Here is a 21,057-nt window from a genome sequence, read left to right as displayed (position 1 = left end):
AATGCAGAGGCAGAGGATTAGCTTGCTATGCCACTGCACCCGCCCACTCACCTCCCTTTTCTCAGTTAAATGAGTCCCTCTATTCCCACTGTGTAATATCTGAAAACAGTTGTTTCAAAATTGCTATCTAGTTCTTAGCTGTTTTTAACCCAGAAGGATAGCACCAGCATTAGTTATTAGTCCAAAATCAAGTTGATGGTTGTAAGAAGAATGAGAGAACTGTGACATCCCATTGGGCCTAGCATATCACCAACTTGTCTTCTACTCTACCGCACTGAGTCCTTTGCTGCCAGCTGGGATAGAAACTCACCAATTTTTAGTTTCCTGGGAAAAGATAAAAGAATCTGGTGAATGTTTGTCGGTCAATTGATGGCATTTGGGCTTTAACACTTGGTTTTTCAAATGATCGTTGGACCTAAAATTAAAAAGAGTTTTCAGTCCCACTGATTGCACAGAAATTGACACTCTACTATACTATGAATAAACATAATGAGGACTGGGCTTGAAAACTGGAGATGTGAAGGAAAAACAACAGTGCTTAGAGGGGTCTGATTTTGTGCTTATGCTGACAGTACACCACTGACACCAATAACTCAGTGCCTAAATCAGAACCTAAATGGCAGCTCCCAGTAAATCTCCAGGGAATCCACGATCTCACTGTTATGAATTTAGTTGTGTATTTTCCATACTAGCATAGAAACCATAACCTGTATTACCTCAAATTGTAATTTAATTTAGAAATAAAACATTATGCGGGCAGAGTTTAGGTGCACTGGGTGCAATTTCCACCTGCAATGCAGTTTGTGTTTCAGCCTCTGTACTTCCAAATCAGCTATCTGCTAATGGCCTGGACGAAGCAGCAGCAGATGGGTCAAACAGCCACAGCACGGACACTAAGATGCACAGCCCTGATAAAGCTGCAGGTGCCTGCCAGCGATCCGGTGCAGCACTGCTCATCGCTGCCGCCTGGGAAGCGAACCAATGGATGGAAGATCTCTGTTTGCTTCTCTTCCCTGAATTCTGACTTCCAAAGGAAGTTTTTAAATCTTAGAAAAAAAAAGATTTTGCAGAAGTCATCACATTAAAATAAAGCTGTAAAGTTTTTTTTAAAGCATTTATTTTTATTGGAAAGGCAGATCATACTTAAGGAGAAGAGGAGTGACAAAGAGGAAAGATCTTCCATCCGCTTGTTCACTCCCCACATGGCCACAGTGGCTGGAGCTGAGCCTGAGCCAGGACCCAGAGGTTTCTTCCAGGTCTTCCCCATGGGTGCAGGGTCACAAGGTTGTAAATCTGATCTGCCTTCCCAATAAAAACAAATAAATCTTAAAAAAGAAAATTCAAAATTAAAGGGAAGTAATAAAGGAGAAAAAAGGAAGAAAGGCGGGTTGAAGGAGGAAGGGAAGTATCAGTGTCTTCTTTGAACTGTATCTATGAAATACATGAAATTTGTTCCCTTTATATTAATACTACTAAAACATGCATGGATCTCAAACTTTTTTTTTGCAGTAAAAGAAAATTACCTTTTAACTCATACTTTTCCAAAAACATATTAAGGTACTCTTATGTGTGTATATACATATTTTTTTCCACAGTTTTGTTAATTTTCATTTTGTTATTTGGAAAATGCGATCACATGGGGTTGTTCTTGTGATTTATTAGGATCAAAGAGTTGTTATCCAGGAGATATTTCTTCTACTTGATTTTACCAGGACTCTACAACTTCTCTGCATGGAAAGTGCGAGACTGGTTTCCCCGTTTTTCAAGCGGGCATAAGAACACTTCGAAGCTCCAGATGAGTACCATGGCACTGCTTGCTGTCATTGTTGCAGTCACTTTTCTCTGCCTCAAGCAGTTACCTTGCAGGCGTGCTAACTCAGACTTTCTTAGATGCTTGCAGATGTCCTGGAGCTGTCAAGGCTCTGTGCAGCAGCCCTTTGGTGCATATGCTGTGAACTGAGCCCCTTGCTCCCTTGCTCTGCGCTATGTCTCCTCCTGCTGAGTCGGCCGGTTCCTTACTCGCTTTGGCCTCCCTGGACATTCTGCCAGCACAGCTCCCCATTGTGGACACCCCACTTCTCGGTGATCAGCGTCCTCCATTGCTTGAGCTCCCTGACTGCATGTATGTTATCTACATGTGGTCTGTATGTTTTAGACAGGAGTATCAATCCAGCCTCTGTGAAAACCTGCTGACCAGAGGCAGAGGCAAAAGCCTTGATACCTATATTTTAACTATAAATTGTTACATCAGAATATATCAATCTTATGTTTTATCATAAGTCAACAGACACTTTTTTATACCAGTCAGGAATAAACAAAAATTGCCTTATTCTACCAAGCTTCCACTCCATGTATAAACACACCTTACAGAATTTCCACTTTTCCTCTTTGATTGAAACTCATTATGATTTCTAGAAACTGAAAAGGATGTATCTGACTCCTGCCTTTGATTATTGCTTCTTGTTCCTAGACTTCAGTCTGTGAAGGCAAAAGCTGTGTCTGTTCAATTCTGTTTCATGATATATAACAGGAAGCTCTAACTATTGTTTTTAACTTAATTTAATCTTTAAAAAATATGGAAATACAGTTTATACACAAAGAAACCTACATTATATGTGTACAGATTAATAAAATGTTTACCCTGTGATCAAGCTTTTAAGCAACACCTAAACTAACAAAAAGATTAATAGCACCACAAGAGTCGTCACTATCCCTTTATTGTTCTGATGTGGGAAAGAAGCATGTACTGTCATCTATTATGAATTTCTTGTAAATATTGCTTGACTGAATCATACTGATTATAATTTATACTCCAATTCTAAAAAAATCTATAGAAATGTTTTACATTGATATTTTCTCATAATCTTAGTATTTAAATAAATGTTAGTCTACAGCATAGATTATCATCATAGAATCTATTTTCCTCATTTATCTTTGTTTTTCTTCCTTGTCCTAAAAGTTTTAATGTTTTGATATAGAGAAGTTCAGTATGCTTTAACACTGTTTGTCTGTCAAAGCTTAGTACTTTGAAAATAATTAGGGCCTGGCACAATAGTCTAGTGGCTAAATCCTTGAATTGCATGCCTGGGATCCCATGGGGTGCTGGTTCGTATCTTGGCTCCTCCACTTCCCATCCAGCTCCCTTCTTGTGGCCTGGGAAAGCAGTGGAGGATGGCCCAAACCTTGGGACCCAAGAGGGAGACCTGGAAGAAGCTGCTGTCTCCTGCCTTTGGATCATCTTAACCCCAGCCTTTGAGGCCACCTGGATAAAGAACCAGTGGATGGAAGACATGCATTCTCTCTGTATACGTGCCTTTCCAATAAAAATAAACGCATCTTTTAAAAAATAAAGAAAGTAATTAAAAGGGTTGAAATGCTAATGAAGGAGAAAATTAACCTTACATATAGGCATCACAGACAAATAGGCTCCCTTGTAGGTTGTGTGGACCTGGGGAGATAAGCTTGCTCTGAGTCAAGAAGGACAAGGGCACTAGGGCCAGACACTAAGATAAAAATGCTGACTAAACAGATAAAAAGTGCTGAGAAGTGTGTCATAATGCTCTGACAGCCCAAGGCTAAGAGCTGACTCTTTATTTACTGGCTCCCATCCACACAGAAACCTGTACATTTGTTCTATATAAGCTTGTGACAGGAGACAGCAATGCTAACCTTTGGGAGTGACTCGGCTGATGCCATCTGGACTAAGCAAAGATCACTTGTATTACCTCCAGTGGCTGTGGGCTCATTGATAGTCCTATTTTCATAACACTGTGGTGTAAAAGCTCTACTGCCACTTTTGTAAAACCTGTAAGTTGGTTACCACAGACATTCAGCGTCTGCATTAAATACATTCATGAAATAGGTAATGTGGGTCTTACCTTCATAAATATTTCTGTCAGGTGACAATCCCAAGCATAGGTTTGGACATGCTGTATGAGTTCTGTGATGAATAATGAGCCCTCTGCTTTTCTCCAGGAAACATTATCTGTGAATAACAAACAGCATCCATCTTTCAGCTCTAATCTTCGTGGTTTTGAGCAAAGTCAGATAGTGAACAACACCAGACAGATTTAAACAAAGCAGAAGATGTACATTTGTCTTTCTGTGTCCGGCTTAACGTCTAAAGAGCAATCAGATGGACTTAGATTGGATCATACAAAATGTCAGGTAAAGGTTTTAGCACCACAGTTTGGGGGACAAAGTTACAGATTTACAACACTTTGATTCAGAGTAGAAGGCTGAGAAGTTTTCATTGATACGGTAAGCCATATTTATGAATGAATGTTCTTCACTTAATCTTTAAAATTTGATCAAAGCGAAGTAGTGATGGGGTTGCTATGAAACCCACAGTTGTGTACTTCAGAAGCGTCTTCTCTACCCCAAACAACAGGTCAGCCTCACGCAGCACTGCACGTGCTCTCTTAGCTCACCTGGCCGGTCCAACATCCAGAGTGGTCATGAGCTGGGACTCCCTCTGCTAAGTTTTCCTTGTCCTGTCTTTTTGGTATTTCTTTTCTGGGCACAAAAATCAGTAGGCTTCTGCATTTTTGATGATACAAAGTCCTAGATGATAGAGCCTGTGATCGTTTTTATTTTTTCACTCAGATTGCAGAGCCAAAGAGTTGCATTGCTCCTTAGCCAATGCTGCTAGCGTTCATGCATGCAATTTATATGGTTTCTGTAATTTCAGCTCCTTCATCTGGATAAGTAAGACAGTAAAGCCTTCTGAGCATACAGGTGCTAAATATTGCAACAGAACGCAATCATATATATATATATACACACACACACACATATAGTATAAATATGTGTATGTATACATAAAAATACCAAGATGCAGTATATATTAAGTAAAGATGAGTTTTTGTCTAAACATTTTTGAGATCTTGTCTGCTTTTCACCCTGCTTAAAATTCTCAAGTACCTACTATTTTCTTTTTAAAATTACATCACTTTATATATGAAGGAATATGGAACTGATCTTACAAAGCCCTTTATTATACCTAGGTTACAATTTTGCTGTGTCAGGTGCTATTCATTATTCAGCGAGTGTTTAATGATATTGCACAACTATGTTTCTTGTTCTCCAAATAAGAAAATACAGTTCTTGAAAAGACTGCAATTTCTTTCTTTTAGATATTTCTCAGCACTAAAATAATTGATTATATGTAGTAAATTCTTAACCCATAGTAAGTTTGTCTACTGACCCATCGTGTACCAAGAAAATATGGATAAATGTAAAGACAAAAGGAGGCTGGGTTACCATCATGATGCTCTGAAAGAAGATTTCAGAAACTTGGATGTAATTTTAAATATCATTTTCAAACACTCTTAATTCATGTGTTTTCCAATAATTATGGTCAAAATCCTGTAGGCAGGATTCATTCCCACAAACCCTGACCCATGAAACACATACGTGGTGTAGAAGAGTAAAAGGCAACAAAGTCCTTTTCCACGTGAGTCTTGTGGACACCATCATGCTTCATGTCCTCTGTGGTCTGGGAAGGTCTTGCAGTTGAGCCTGTTGGAGAGTCATTGACCCATACCTCTCCACTGTTTGCTACAGAGGAAATACATGATAGTCCTTATTCAATGATAATTTCATGTTGTAATCCCCTGACAACTAAACCAATAGGACACTCTTTTATGAAGTTGTCCTAGCTCCCTCTCTCTCTCTCTCTCTCTCTCTCTCTCTCTCTCTCTCTCTCTCTCTCTCACACACACACACACACACACATGATAGGCCTAACACAACCTGATCACAACTCACATCCAAAAAAATGTCAATTAATTACTATAACCTCCTGAACATAAAAGATATGCATTGATTAAGAAGCAATAGTGCTAAAACTACTTTGACAGTTCTTTAGCGAAGCAAACAGTTTCTGGCCTAGTGATAGACAAGCATCAGTACAAAGCCAAGGAAAGAAAGATTTGCTACCTAAAATAATGGGCCTAAGTTTCTTTAAACCACTGTTTTTATTTTCTTTCATTTACTATTGGTATTTCTTTCAAACCATTCTCTGAGTAATAATTCTGTTACAGTTCAGACTAAAAAGTACAGGAAAAGAAGTGCCACTATAGATTGCTGTTGTTCTAGCAGGATACAATTTACATGTCAGATTTGCCTTCTTTTGACAAACGCAGTCATGTAAATGGCGCTGCAATCACAATAATGAATGATCTTTCCTTTGGCCTTGACAATGTTTAAGGTGCCATTGTCCTTGCAAATGTGACGCTTTCTAAATGCCACAAAAATCTCAGTCATGCATTTAGTCTTTTGGCCCGATATCTATCTATCTATCTATCTATCTATCTATCTATCTATCTATCTATCTATCATTTTACTTACTTGCAATATATTTAAAATTAACTTATGAACTATCATGTGAAATAGTTTTCAGATCAGTCTTCATGAATCTTTGACTTGTAAGTGGTGAAATTAAATACTTGTTTTAGTAGTTCCGTTGTTTATTTCCAACTATTTAAATGATAAAGAGAAGAGAGAAGTGTGTGTATGAAACAACCAGAAAGACAAAGAAAGGCAGAAAGGGGAAGATCTAGATTTGCTGGCTCGCTCCCCAAATGCCAGCAATGGCTACGACAAGGCAAGGCTAAAGCCAGACACCTGCAGCTTCATCCAGCTCTCCTTCCTGAGTGTCAGGGGCCCAAGCACCTGTTCCATCGTCTGTAGCTTCTCAGCATCCACTAACAAGCATCAGAAGTAGAATAGCCAGAAGTTTGATATGAGATGTGGTGGTCTTTGAACCTGCTGTTCCAACACACACACACCCTGAAATTGTAGTCTTTTCAGGTTAGCATTTCAGCAATATAATGTTATTTTTTAAGATTTATTTATTATTTTTATTGGACAGGCAGATATACAGAGAGGAAGAGAAACAGAGAGGAAGATCTTCCATCCGATGGTTCACTATCCACGCAGCCACAACGGCTGGAGCTGAGCCATTCTGAAGCCAGGAGCCAGGAGCCTCTTCCGGGTCTCCCACACGGGTCAGGGTCCCAAGGCTTTGGATCATCCTCAAGGTCAGGGTTCTCGACTACTTTCCCAGGCCACAAGCAGGGAACTGGATGGGAAATGGGGCCGCAGGGATTAGAACCTGTGCCCAAATGGGACCCCAGGCATGCAATTCAAGGCCAGGACTTTAACTGCTATGCTATTGCGCCAGGCCGGTTTCAGCAATATAATGTAAAGATAATTTAGAATGAAGATTAGCATCATTGCCAATTACTGCTTCACTAGTGAGTGATATTCAAGTTTTACGTCAGTTTCTTGTACTTCTAAAAGCTCTTTTCCTTTTTTTTTTTTTATTGTTATTGGAAAGCCGGATATACAGAGAGGAGGAGAGACAGAGAGGAAGATCTTCCATCCGATGTTTCACTCCCCAAGTGAGCTGCAATGGGCCGGTGCTGCGCCAGTCCAATTCCGGGACCAGGAACCTCTTCCGGGTCTCCCACGCGGGTGCAGGGTCCCAAAGCTTTGGGCCGTCCTCAACTGCTTTTCCAGGCCACAAGCAGGGAGCTGGATGGGAAGTGGAGCTGCCGGGATTAGAACCAGTGCCCATATGGTATCCCGGGGCTTTCAAGGCGAGGACCTTAGCCGCTAGGCCACGCCGCCGGGCCCTAAAAGCTGTTTTTCGAATTGGTTTAATAGCACTTAAGTGAGGCTCAGGGTACTAACTCTAGGTATAAAACAGAGTGGAAGCCTCAGCCTGCAGGATACATGCCCCTCTGATCTCCGGACACCTTGGAAACTCACCACCTCTGCAGGCCTGGACGATAATGACTTTGGGTTTGTCCTTCAAATGAGAACAATTGAGAGTATTAAAAATCTGGAAAATGGAGTCATGAGGCAACACGTCTGGTTTTTCTTCCTGATGTTCAACTCCACAGATTCCATTTAGAATACCATGAGACATGAACACCAAGAACGTGCTATCCGAGGTTCGGTGCTCTCTGCGGGAGGCAAATATTTTCAGCACTTTCTCCATAGCCTGAAAGAGAGTAAACCTTTAGACATCACTTAACTGTATCTGTCCTTCTCCTAGTGGTGCTGGAAGGAATGGAAGAATTCTGTGCAAAGTAGCGACCCCAGCACAGTGGCTAATCTGGAGTAGGCAGTAAGAACTGGGAACTGCTAGCATTTGTTAGTCTTGCTGTGAGTGTCATAAGTAGCACAGTAATTCGGGAGGATCTTTCAAAACATCTTGTAGGAATTTTCCTTTATTTTTCACCAGGTTTTCCTGTGTTTGTTTTGTGGTAATGAAATGCACAAAATGTGTATCATTTTAACTATTTCTAAATGTATAATTCAATAACAATAAGTAAGTTCAAAATGGGCTATACCATCATTCCCATTAGCAACACTTCCAGCTTTTGTATGAACTCCAACAACAACAACAACAACGTGAGTCTGTTCAGCATTCATTTTTTCATATTCTGTGGTCAACATTCTGTGTTGTTCAACAAATTTTCATATGCTTAATACATCACAAAGAAGAAATCATAAAATATTGTCCAGCTGCATCTGGATTATTTCAATAAAAATGAAGTTTAAAAGCCTGCTTATATTGCAGCAAATATCAAAATTTCACTCACTTTTAAGTGTGAATCACAATCAATGTATACACCACATTTTACTTAGCACCAAATCTGTTGCTAGGCAGTTAGTATTGCTACATTTAGTTATTTGAGAAAAGTCTTTAGGAAATCCGACCCCCAAAATATGTGCTTGAGTCCTTGATTTTAATGCTTTTTTATACAAGCATATTTAAAACTGGAATTGGGTCATAAAGTATTAATCCACTTAATAAAACACCAAATTTGATATCTTTGCCGCATTATTATGTATGTATCCCTACCAGCAATTTACAAGCGATTTAATTTCTACAGACTGTAGTCAACACAACACTTGTTGCTTTTCTCTTCTGCATTCTTCCTCCTCCCTTTTCCTGCCTTTGCCATCATTGCTGCCAGGAGAGTTGTGCAGTGGTGCCTCATTGTGGTTTCATACCCAGTTCTCAATGACTAATAACGGTGAGCACCTTTCGTGTGTTGATTGGCCACTTATATCTTCTGCGAAGAAATGTCTGTTCAAGTTGTTTGCTTATGTTTGAACTGAATTCTTTTGAGTTTTGGCTGTTATTTTTATGAGTTTTGAGAATCATTTATATATTAGCTGCTTATCAGAGATAACCTGCATAACTGATTTCTTCTATGCTGTAGGTTTTGTTTTTACTTTTTAAAAAAGATTTATTTATTTTTTATTGGAAAGCAAGTCAGACTTACATAGAGGAGAAAAAGAAAGATCTTCTGTCCACTATTTAACTCCTCAAGTAGCCACAATGGCCAGAGCTGAGCCAAGGCTGAACCCACGATCCAGGATCTTCTTCTAGGTTTCCCACATGGGTGCAGAGTCCCAAGGCTTTAGGTCATCCTTGACTGCTTCCCCAGACCCCAAGCAGATAGGTGGATGGGAAGTGGGACACCCAGGACACAAACCGGCACCTATATTGGAGCCTGGGCATGCCAGGCAAGGATTTAGCCCCTGAGCCATCATGCCTGGCCCTTTCCTCTCCTATTTATATCCTCTAAGGTGTAAATGTTTAATTTGTAGTTCTGTCACTTAGGTTTAGATTTTTTATTGATTTTGACCTAATAATGTTTTATAGGGATGTTTTTAACTCATTGTCTTGCAGTGCTTATACCTTGTTTTGCTAGAATCAATTGCTATAAAGGAAAATATTACTGTTCTTTATTGAATAATTTTGACACCATTGTTGAAATCAATTGTTCATACATGCAGTGTATTATTAAAAGACCTTGTGTCCTATTCATTTTTTCCTATTTGTCTGTCCTTTCAACAGTATTGTGTCCGAGTTGTTTGTAGCTTGATATTTGTTTTAGCATTGGAAGTATGAGTTCAACAATTTTAAGTTATTTTTGCTATTTGAGTTTACTTTCAGTTCGGAATTTGAACATCAGCTTTTCCAATACTGAAAAGGATGTTGAAAGTTTTGTAGTGATCCCTTTAGGTGGCATTAGCATAGTAACTATTGTATATTTTCTACAAGCGTGTGTTACATATATACTTCAATCTTTGTTTTAGAACTATTTTATATTTTATAGCATACGAGTTTTTCACTTTTCTGGTTACATTTAATATTAAGTATTGTTTATTTTAGAAATAATGGGATAGGTTTTCTGGCTGTATTATTATCTTCCCATTTCTGTTTTCTATAAATACAAAGAAAGTTTTAAATTGACCTGTACCTTGCAACTTCGATGAATTTAGTTTATTAGCTCTTGTAAGCTAACAAAATGATTGAGTGTTAATTATTTATGTGTTTGGAAAAATATTGGTTGTATCAGGCTTATTCTTTTTTTAACATTTAAAAACATCTTACTTTGCTTTATGATATAATCCCACAGACTCTGGGGGTGCCCGTGCCCTTCCTTAAGGTCCCTCTTAACCCCCATTGATTTCATGAATGTCCTTCATGAACAGTCACAAGTCCATCGTGCTGTTATTGAAGTGTTTCCCAACAACGTAGGTATGGACATTGTCAGAGAGTCCATCATCCTACTGTTAGGATGTGTTCAATTCTTTCACTGGGGCTCCATCTTTGGTCTGTGTGCATAGAGACATACAGCACTTTGACGCTGTATCTGAAAATATTCTTTAATGAAATTTTGATTGTTTCCTTACTTGAAGAAATATTCATCTCTATGAACTATGTGTTCATAATTGCATTTTTATAGCTTATATATTCATAGGAATATGTCCATTTCATCAAAGATACACAATGTGTTAGCATGCAATTGATCATAATACCCTTTTATAATAACTTTTGAAATGTCTGAAGTAATCATTTCCTTTTCCTTTCTTTTTTTGAGATTATCTTCTTCATTTTATTTTAAAACTTCAAAAATTTCAATAAATTTTAATAGCTTAAAGTCATTTATAGATTCAGTTCCAAGAACATATCCCTATTTCCTTCTCTCCTGCTTCCCTTTTCATTTCTCCCTGCCGTGTTCCTCCCTTCTCCCTTATTCCTTTCTTTTTTTTAGTGTTGAGATATCATATTTTAAACTGAAATTGCGTTAAAAAGAAATTTAGCAAGTAAAAAGCAAAAAAGAATAAAACATAAAAGCTCTAATACAGTAGGAATACAGAGTGTCTATAAATAATGATTAAATGTAAAAATGACAATTTCATCCATATGCAGCAAATCTTAAAATATTCAAGGATCATTCATACTGTAGCAGTATAAAATTCTTAACCACTGACTTTATAAAAATGTAAAACAAAATTTTATAGGGCTTTCACAAACATTTCTAAAAAAGTTTACAAAGTTTTAGCAGCAATAGTGATATACAGATTTATTTACTTATTTGTTATTGTTTTAAAAATTTTAGTTCTTACATATTGGAGATAACATGCAGCATTTGTTTTCCTGGGTTTGGCTTATTTCGTTCAATGCGATGGGCTCCAGTAACCTCCATTTTCACTGCAAATGGTATGTTAAAGTTTCTTTTATTTTTCCTTTTTTTAAAAATTTTTTTTATTTTTGAAACAGTCACAGAGCCTGATATAGACAGGCAGAGAGAAGACCAAGGGGTGGAGAGAGAGATTCTGCTATGTAATGGTTGACTCCTCAGATGACCTCAACAGCCAGGGCTGGGCTGGGCTAAACCACGAACCCATCATTGAATTCCATTCTCCCATGTGAGTGGCAGGGCCTCACTGCTTTGCATCATCTTCTGCTGCCTCAAAAGTTACATGACCAGGAAGCAGGATCAAAAACAATAGTAAAGACTGGGGCTGGCATATTGATTTCAATCCCCCAAGCTTGCCAAGGCTACAGTTCCTACTCCTGCTTAATCCTTTTTAATGTACCTGAATGCCAAGCACAGCCAAAAAAGGAAGGCTGAGGCCTTCTCAAGTTCTCAATTTCTCCCATTGTTTTTCTTTTCTTTTAGGATTTATTTATTTACTTTTTATTGTAAAGTCGTCATATTTAGAGAGGAGAGACAAAGAGGAAAATTTTCCATCCGCTGATTCACTCCCCAAGTACCCAATGGCGGAAGCTAATGTGGTCGAATGCCAAGAGCCAGAAGCTTCATCTGGGTTCCCTACATGTGTGTAAGGACACAAGGCTTTGGCCACATGCAGTGAGCTGGATGGAGCAGTGGGGAAACAACCGGAGACTAAATAGGATCCTAGCACATGCAAGGCGAGAATTTAGCCACGAGGCTACCACACTGGGCCCCTTAAGTCTTTTTTAAGCTGTAGCATGTGTGTTGGCCTGCTAAATTCTACTCTGCTGTCGACATGTTTGAATAGCTGAAAAAAATTGCAGCTCATTTTAATGTTTTGGGAACTTTTTCATTGAGTGAGGCTTGAAACAAAGGCATCCATTGATCAAAATTGGCCATCCACAGTCCAAATTTGGGAGATAAAATACCTTTGCCCATCATTGCTAAAACAAGATATACTGTAATTGCAGTTTGCCACATCCACAGTTTCCTGTTACAGGTTTGGCTCAAGGATGGATAACCACCGAAATCAGCTGTAATGTACTAATATGTATGTTTTGTGGAAGCTGAAAGCATTTGCAGAAATCCTCATTTCCTTGTTTATACAACAATATTACAATATTACTGTTGTATATTTCAGAGATGTGGATTCCTTATGCTTACGACTGTCATATTCCTTAATGTCATTTTCCTATGTCAGTGTTTTGCTCTTTCAATTTTTACTTCCCTAGGTCCATTTCCAGCCCTTGTCTTTCTTGTTTTGTGGATCAATGGATCATACGAATTGGGTTTTCTTGTCAACCATCCATATATGATTTTGACCAGTAAGTAATACTGGTAGGAAAGTATAGTGGAGAAAAATGGAGAAGATAAGGATGCATTAGTTCTTACTTTTCTAGTAAGTTATTGTTAAAGACCCTGAAGTATCAAACAGTATGTGTATGAACTACTATTTCTTTACATAAAAAAGGTTACAACATAATATTCTGAAAAAAAAGCAATTAAACACTCAGTTTGGTTTAAATTTTTTAAATGCATATATTTGAGAAGATGTCAAAAAGTTTATGAAGTGCCTATTAAAAATTTATACATGAATTATAAATTTTACACCGAAATAAATTGATGTTTCAATTTCACTTTCCATGAGTTTTTTGAAATTCTATCATGGGTACTTATGGTAAAGTTTAATATATACTTTGGATATTGAAGAGATTAATAATAATAACAAATATTAAGTTAGAATTATTATAGTAATGTGTCAAAGGAGTTCCCATTTAATATATTTTGCTTAGGTTACTAGACAACAATACTGCAAAACATGGAATTTTGTTTGAGGGATTACCACACCCCTTAATATTGCCAAAATTCTGTCTGTGGCTATGTCCTCAATAACTGTAGTGCTTCTTGGGTGAGAACCTTCTATAGCACTCTACTCATTGATGAAAATGTGTGTATACATATATGTATGTATATTGCATAAAATGACAAATTGTGGCCTAAAATTAACCATACATACATGCAAATATGAGTGCATTTATGTGTATAACTACATGCACATGTATACTTATATGTGTGTGTATCTACCAGTCAAAAGAGATATAGGCATTTACAGAAACTAGCTTTACCCTTATTCATTTCAAAGTTGAATGAAATAAGTACCAGATAAATTAATGTCTCCTAAAGTCAATTCTTTGTAGAGATTATGGTCATGTACTGCGTAAGGGAGGGGCACTTACTGTGGCTGTGAGATTCTCTTTCACATCCACTGTGTAGTCGAGGGCCTCAAGCAGACCTTTCATCCCTAGGATGTCATGGATGGATCCATTGCGTCTTGGAAGATGGTCAAACTCTGTGTTACAGAGGATGAGGGCTAGGCGAGTGCGCTTTTCTTTCTCTCTTATTGGATAGATCTACAGAATAAAGACAAGTGAAATGCACAAAGGAAGAAGAATTCAGTCACATTATTTCTCGCTGTTTATAGCTTAATTAGCCATCCTTTCACAGATTGACTAGAAAAGCAAAACCTCACAATGATGTGTAACAGATACGGGTTATTTTGTGAATGACCTTGTAGAGTGCGCTAGAGTACTCCACTTTCTTCTCCTTTCCTTCCATTGATTCAAACCTTGTCTAATATCTAAGATCAATACCCAATTCCCTAAACATTCAATACATTCCCCACCTACTTTAGTCCATGCTAATTATGACTAAGCCTTTGTTCCACTTACCGTAACTGTATTACAATATACATTTATATATGTCCATACACATCCATATACATAACAACAATATATAATGCAGCATAACATCAATAATGGGGCTGGCATGGTGGTTCAATTGGTTAAGTCTCTACCTACAAGTGCTGGCATTCCATATGGGTGTTGGTTGGCCCAGTTGCTCCATTTTCAATGCAGTTCTCTATTTATGGCCTGGAAAATCAGCAGAAGATGCCTCAAGTCTTTGGGAACGTTCAACTACATGGATGACCCGGAAGATACTCCTGGCTTAGAATCAGCTCAGCTGTGAACATTGCTGCCATTTTGGGAGCAAATCAGCGGATGGAAGATCTTTTTTTTCCATGTTTCCTTTTCTCTGTAAAATCTGCCTTTCCAGTAAAGAACGGTAAATCTTAAAAAAAAAAAATAACAATTTATTATCTCATTTCTAATTTTTCTTCTTACAGATTGAAACTATCTGCTATCCAGTATCCTAATAGAATGAAAATGCCCATACTTTTTAACCACAATGCATTAAGATATCACTTAAAAATAAAAAGATACTATCATTCTCAGGTCCTCTTTGCATTTTGTATGTATGGAATCTTTAAAGAGATTTATCTATTTATTTTGCAAGGCAGGGTAACAGAGAGAGTGAACACAGTTTGATGGATAGAAAGGTAGATACATACATACATATGACGTCTTCTGATCTCTCGTTCCCACCCCAAAAGGTTGCAGCAGCCAATACATGCCTGGATAAATTTAGGATTCCTCAATTCCATCTGGAATTCCTTCATGGATGGCAGGGGTCTGTCAGCTTCCGCTGTTTTTTCAGGTGCATCAGCAGGGAATTACATTACATTGGAAGTGCAGCAGCTTGGACTGGAACCTACATGCAGTGTGTGATATCGATGTTCCAAGGATGGTTTAACCTGCTTGCCACAATGCCAGCCCCTGTTTATACAATCTTATCACTTCATTTTATCACCTGATCTGTTTATTAACTCTCTTACCCTTCCAGCTGCTGTTTTGCATTTTTCCAGGAACTTTTCACGAGGACAAAGTTTGATCCTGCCTGCAGTTTGTGCAGATGGTGTGTGTTTTTCAATAGCATCATTTTTTGCAAGGATTTCTTAAAAAAAACAAAACAAACAAAAAAACAAACAAACAAGAGTTGTGGTAGCTGGTATTCCGGTTGGGTGCCATCCTTTTATAACCTTAGTAAACATCACAGCAAGGAGTACTCATTTTCTTGGAGGGCAGAATGATCTTTGTAAGAACATAGCTGTTTAAGAATTACAGGTTTGTCTGATGTGAGGTTAATAGAGACAAACTGTGATCAGCTTGAGAAAGACACCTGCTTATAACATGCAGAAAGAAGTGTATTATTCTGTCATGAACACTAGAAGAAAAAGAAAACATATAATTGTACTCAAACAAACTACCTCAATTCTAGGAGATCAGTAAGCATATTTGTTAAATGAAATGTCTAATTCATAAGGGTAGCATGGCTATCCTTTAGAACAACAAACATTGAGTACAGTTTTGTATGGACAATGCCCTTTTTTGTCTTTCAATTTACAATACAAATGTTGGGCTATGTTTCTCCTCTAATAAGGTATTCTGAGAAACTGTTATTACAATTTCTTGTTTTTATTATTTATTTATTTAAAAGGCATGTAAACAAAATGAGAAAGGAAGAGTTGGAGGGAGAAAGGAAAAGAGGAGAGAGAGAGAAAGAGAAGGCGAGAGAGATTTTCAGTTTGTTGGTTCGAACCCCAAATAATCACAGTAGCTGGGTCTGATCTATACTGTAGCAGGCTCCCCAAATTCTATCTAGAACTCCCACATGGATAGAAACAGCCCAAGCTATTGAGGCATTATCTATTTCCTTCCCAGCACAGTTATAGGTAGTGGGATTGGAAGGAATAGCACCCAATAAAACCAAAGGCAAATGTGAAGAACATCCTAGTAAAATGACAACAGAACACTAAATCAACGAACAACCCATTCCTAAAATGACAAGATCAAATTACCACATATTTTTATTAACGCTGAATGTAAATGAGTTAAGCTCATGAATCAATCTACTAGATTAGTAGACTGAATTAAAAACAAAACCCATCTATTTGTTGCCCACAGGAGACACCTTTTGCCAACAAAGATCAGTGGAAACTGTATCTCATGGATGTTGATTTCTTTGTTGGTTTCATCTCTTCAAAACACCTTCTGATTAAATTCTTCACTGACTCATAGATCATAGAGTAGCATCATTTTCAAGGAGGTTCTTGATTTCCTTTTTCATTTCTTCAGTGACACATTAGTCATTCAGTAGTGTGTTATTTAACTTCATGGTGTTTTTAATTTCTTTTTTTTTCTCTTTGTGTTGTTTATTTTGTTGTGTGTTTTCATTTAAGTGGATGTATAGTAGCTGTGTAATGGAGACTGTCACATCTAGTAACATGTTATTTAACTTCATGGCATTGTAATTTTTATTTTCCTATTGTTGATTTTGTATTGTGAGTTTTCATTTAAGGGGATGTACAGTAACTGTGAAATGGAAACTAACATATCCAGATGTGAGGATACAATGTAGTATGCATCTCTATTTCCAGACAAAGATGGACTTACAATGAAACTGTTTACTATATCTTGACAATAGGATGCTGGACTCTCTGCCATTGTCCATGCCCGCAATGATGGACATATGACTGTGTATGAAGAACTATACTGTAGTAATGATATAGAGGAACTAGGTTGGTGGGGAATTGGAGAGGGGATAAGGAAAAGCCCAGGGCCTATTGAACTGTATCATAATATGATACTACTAATAATAATGATAATAAATAAATAGATATTTTCAAAAAAAATGAATAGAACATTAAAAAAAGGAAATAGCCAGGACTCCTTTTGGAGTTCTGATACTGGTTGCCTATATGACACATGGAAATGCAACTCATTTTGTACTGCCATGGCAGCCTCTCTTGTTTCTCATTGATTACTGTGAAACATTAGTTTTTGTCTTACTGCAACAAAGGACACCTTTTGTTGTTGTTGCTATTTTTCTTCTCCTGACAATACCAAGTTGGCTCTGGGGAAAGGGTTGAAGCGTTTGCTACATTAAGGAGTTGGATTTGAGAACAGAAGTCAATCATCTAGAGAAAGCATGTAGAAAGTATGTTGAGAATCACCAAGTGTGAGCTGGAAAATGCTTACAGTCATTTTCCTGCAGAGAAGTATTTGGTTTTCCACTTGGAAAATGGTTAGGCAATCTTCATATGGGCCTTGAAGAAGTAAAAGAAATGAGACAGAAGAGTGTCTATGTTTTTGTTTTCGTTTTGTCTTGTTTATTTTTCTTTAGCTGCAATTTTTGGCTTTTGTTTTAGTTATTCTAAACCTGGAGTGGTGTAAATAATCAGAATAATAACAGAAATAACCAAAATGTACAGTGTACATGATGAAAGGTCACAAATAACTGTACTCTCAAAGAGTGATGATTCAGCATCACAGGTTAGAAATCACTTTTTGCACAAGAGTCAGTACATCTGAACAGGCCTAACATGGAATTTAGGGGCTGGCAGGAATGGCTTAAACTACTGTTTGCCACAGTGGCATTTAAGAGACTGGAAAGAGGCGCCAAGCTCCTGGTTTCAACATGGCCCAGCTCTGGCCATTTAGCAAGTATCTGGACAGTGAACCAGGTTATTACTACTGCCTTACCACTCCAGGAAGCAAGATTTTCTTCCCAGAAAAAGCCTCTTCAGTCCCCACTCACTCCTCCGTTTTATCAGAATTCACCTACCCTTCCGAACACCTCAAGGCCCCAAACTAAAAGGATTCACTCCATCTACGTGAGGGTGGATGGACACATTTTTCAATTGTTTAATCTCTAAAGATTCATTTTGGCTGCAGATTCATTTCCCATATCTGTTTCTGTGCTTCTTTCCTAACAAATAATTGGTTTTAAATTGTTTCATAAATGGTGTGAGCATCGCAAGTTTTGCAAAGTGAAATGGAAGCTGAGACTGTACAGACGGTCATATTGCCAGGTGAGCAAAGACAGGTTTTGATCTTGGGACAGTGAGGCAGTGATGGGAATGCAAAGTTTTGCTAACTGGAATAATATTTTGTTGAGTGCCGTCTTGGATTTCTTTATCTGGCATTATGCAAAAGCTGGATTTAGCAGAAGGTGTCTGTGAAAAGTTTTCTTAAGGTTTCTAAATTGTAATCAAGAAGGAAAAACAATGCTACATTCCATATCGTTTGCAGAAGAGATTGTGTGTTGGTGCTGTTGTTAATGGAAAACTTAATCCTATGTATTTTAGAGATAGATACATGGACAGAGAAATGAAAAATTATGTACAAAGTAAAGGAGTAAATGGGAGGGAAAGGAGGATGTTTTCTACCTGAGCCAGGTGCCATCATGAACCAAAAGGTCCTAATGTCAAAAGCTGTAAGGTTCTTTATACCCTGCTTACCAGAAGAGATTAGAATGGTCTTCCAAATTATTTCCTTATGACTGCATTTTAATCCTCAAAGAGAAATAGGGTTTGAAAAACAAGGGTATGATATAACACAGTCAGAACATGAAGAAGGGAGAACTGTGAAGGAGCAATGCAGATGAGAACTGGATGATCAGATCAGTTACAGGAAGCCTGAGGGTGATGACGCATCAGAGGAAAGAGGTGCTGACTCATCTATTATTTGGAAAACAAATAAGAGTATAGAAGCAAGATATAAGGACAAGTGGAGAGAACCACTAAACGGCGTTGTCGACTATCTTAATAACATACTGTAGATTTGAAAAAATATTGCTTTTCACAGTAGATTTGAACTGTTCTAATAAAAAAAATGGGTTTGCATGTAACGGCTATTATGTGTTTTGAGGTAATCATTCTATGATGAGTTTAGTAGCCAAAATGTTACATCATCATCCATAAATTCCTACCATTTGCCAAACTAATTATTAATCACTGCTAATATTATTTTTGAGAAATTAGGAATCTTACCTGAAGAAAATCCCAACTTGTTAGCAAGGTTGGAATCTCTCTGGCACATGTGGTCAATAAATATTTGACAGGCATGAGAACCTTTGCAAATCACGGAATCAATCAAGTCACGGGCCTTGGCTATGGTTGTAATATTTCCTTTTTTCACCTTTTCAATCTCCTCTTGGTTCAGCACTTTTTCTTGTAATACATCATCCAGCAAGTTGTGAAGTGTGTCCTCAGATACTGAGTCAACAAACAATTTCCTGTTTTCCTTTAATCTCCTATCTGTAGGAAACAAAATAACTTTGAAACTGATATTCAACATAGGAAATATGGTTATGTCACTGCAATAACTGGGGCTCTCTGTTTTCTTTATTTCCTCTTCATTGGTCAGCTGTTGCAAAAAAAAAATGTTGCTTCTATTGTAACCTTTTGAAGTCAAAGACATTTGCCTCAAAGTTACTATCAAGCAGAATCTCAACAAACCATTCTTCTGCTGCTTGCTGATTTACCAAGTAGTGTCTAAAGAGACGTATCTGTACTACCGCTTTGATGAGTATGTCCATAGCAATCAAGGAAATTCTTATCCTGTCGTTTTCATTCCTCTAACTTAGGGGCAATAGCCCGTGGCAATTCTCCTAAGCATATTCTGAATCTCAGTCATGTTTAGACATTTGAGTATTCAGTTCACAAACAAACTTCAGAAGAAAGAGTCAAATATCATCTTGGAACGATAATCTTTGCAACGCCAGGCAAACCTGTCTTGTGGGCTCCCAAAGCTCATTTCTCAGGAGGCTTTCAGCACAGATCCCAGGAGAATGCAGAGCAGGGCGTGAGGGTCCTTTTATTTTTCTCTAGCTAAGCATGGCTCACACAAATAAAAGATCTAGAGTTCAGTAGACAGAATGAACAAACACATGTACTTGAGCCAGTATCATTCTATGAAATATATCTTGTAGAAACTTACCAGCCATGGCTGCCGCAGCTCTGTTCTTATGAGGTAGGGGAAAAAATCCTGACAGCAAACAAGCTCTTCCTGTCAGGCAAGGCACAAGTACAACACAGGTCAGGCTTGTTTGTATAGATACCGACACGCATGTGCAAGCCTGCTTTGCGTATGAGCCTCCTTTTCCAACTCCCAGGATTCTTTTTCATTAAAGTATAAGGGAGTACAACTAAATATCTTCTTGCTAAGCTTAAAATTAAATCAGTTTTATGTGTTACTAAACCTTCTAGCTTATCGTTTCCACCTCACATCCTTAGATAACTTTCCACCAGAGGTAGACCTGTCTTCTGAAGGATCCTTTTCACCTTAACAGACAGACAGGCATGGCCTATTTACCTGATACTCACCAAATTATTGTATCATATGGGGGCCTGGGAAGCAGTTTCTGCTCTCTATTTCTCCCTTATACACACATATTCTACCTCTCACAGGACGTGAACTCCTTGGTGCCATATAATCCCATCAACAACCTTAAAGAAAGAGAAAATATGAAACATGCATAATAATGTCTTTCCTTGATCTCAGCCTACATATGAACATAAATGCACAAAATTGAATTATAAAAGCAGTCTAGGATAATGTCAGGCTGGTGTGTGGCACTTCATGTGCTTTAGAATACCTGCTATAGTTCCTCTGTGGACACAACCTCAACCCTTAGTTCCAATGATCAGTGGTATGAAGGTGTTAAATTCTATCGTTTTCTATCTGTTATCAGTCTTTTTTTTTTTCACTAGTCATAACCATGTTCCAAGTTTCCACATCAATAAAGTACGGTCTGATAGAAT

The 21,057-nt window shown here is 37.9% G+C and overlaps 2 protein-coding genes across 2 annotated transcripts; both read right to left on the bottom strand.

The window, feature by feature from the left end:
* Nucleotides 1-316: 316 nt before the first annotated feature.
* On the bottom strand, nucleotides 317-18,697 carry LOC101530693 (caspase-13-like). Its single transcript, XM_058662320.1, has 7 exons — nucleotides 18,682-18,697; nucleotides 15,289-15,407; nucleotides 13,793-13,966; nucleotides 7,777-8,011; nucleotides 5,416-5,559; nucleotides 3,879-3,985; nucleotides 317-415 (listed from the first exon to the last, which is right to left on the bottom strand). Exons 1-7 carry the CDS (start codon nucleotides 18,695-18,697, stop codon nucleotides 317-319), a joined length of 894 nt encoding a protein of 297 aa, XP_058518303.1.
* Nucleotides 18,698-19,234: 537 nt separating this feature from the next.
* On the bottom strand, nucleotides 19,235-20,240 carry CARD16 (caspase recruitment domain family member 16). The gene is made up of 2 exons (XM_012926912.2): nucleotides 20,234-20,240; nucleotides 19,235-19,551 (listed from the first exon to the last, which is right to left on the bottom strand). Exons 1-2 carry the CDS (start codon nucleotides 20,238-20,240, stop codon nucleotides 19,235-19,237), a joined length of 324 nt encoding a protein of 107 aa, XP_012782366.2.
* Between the last annotated feature and the right edge of the window lie 817 nt (nucleotides 20,241-21,057).

Source organism: Ochotona princeps, chromosome 4, assembly GCF_030435755.1.
Source record: "Ochotona princeps isolate mOchPri1 chromosome 4, mOchPri1.hap1, whole genome shotgun sequence".
In the NCBI taxonomy this organism is placed as follows: Eukaryota; Metazoa; Chordata; class Mammalia; order Lagomorpha; family Ochotonidae; genus Ochotona; species Ochotona princeps.
Note: the sequence above shows the minus strand (reverse complement) of the source record. Positions and strands in the feature narration are given on the sequence as shown.

Bases quoted from the DNA above. Each gene is read 5' to 3' on its own strand.
- LOC101530693 (XM_058662320.1), bottom strand. The intron at 13,967-15,288 runs GTAAGAGAGTTA...TTTATTCTGTAG, and splicing joins GCAAAACAGCAGCTGGAAGG to ATCTATCCAATAAGAGAGAA. The intron at 416-3,878 runs GTAAGACCCACA...TTTTAATTTTAG, and splicing joins TGACAGAAATATTTATGAAG to GTCCAACGATCATTTGAAAA.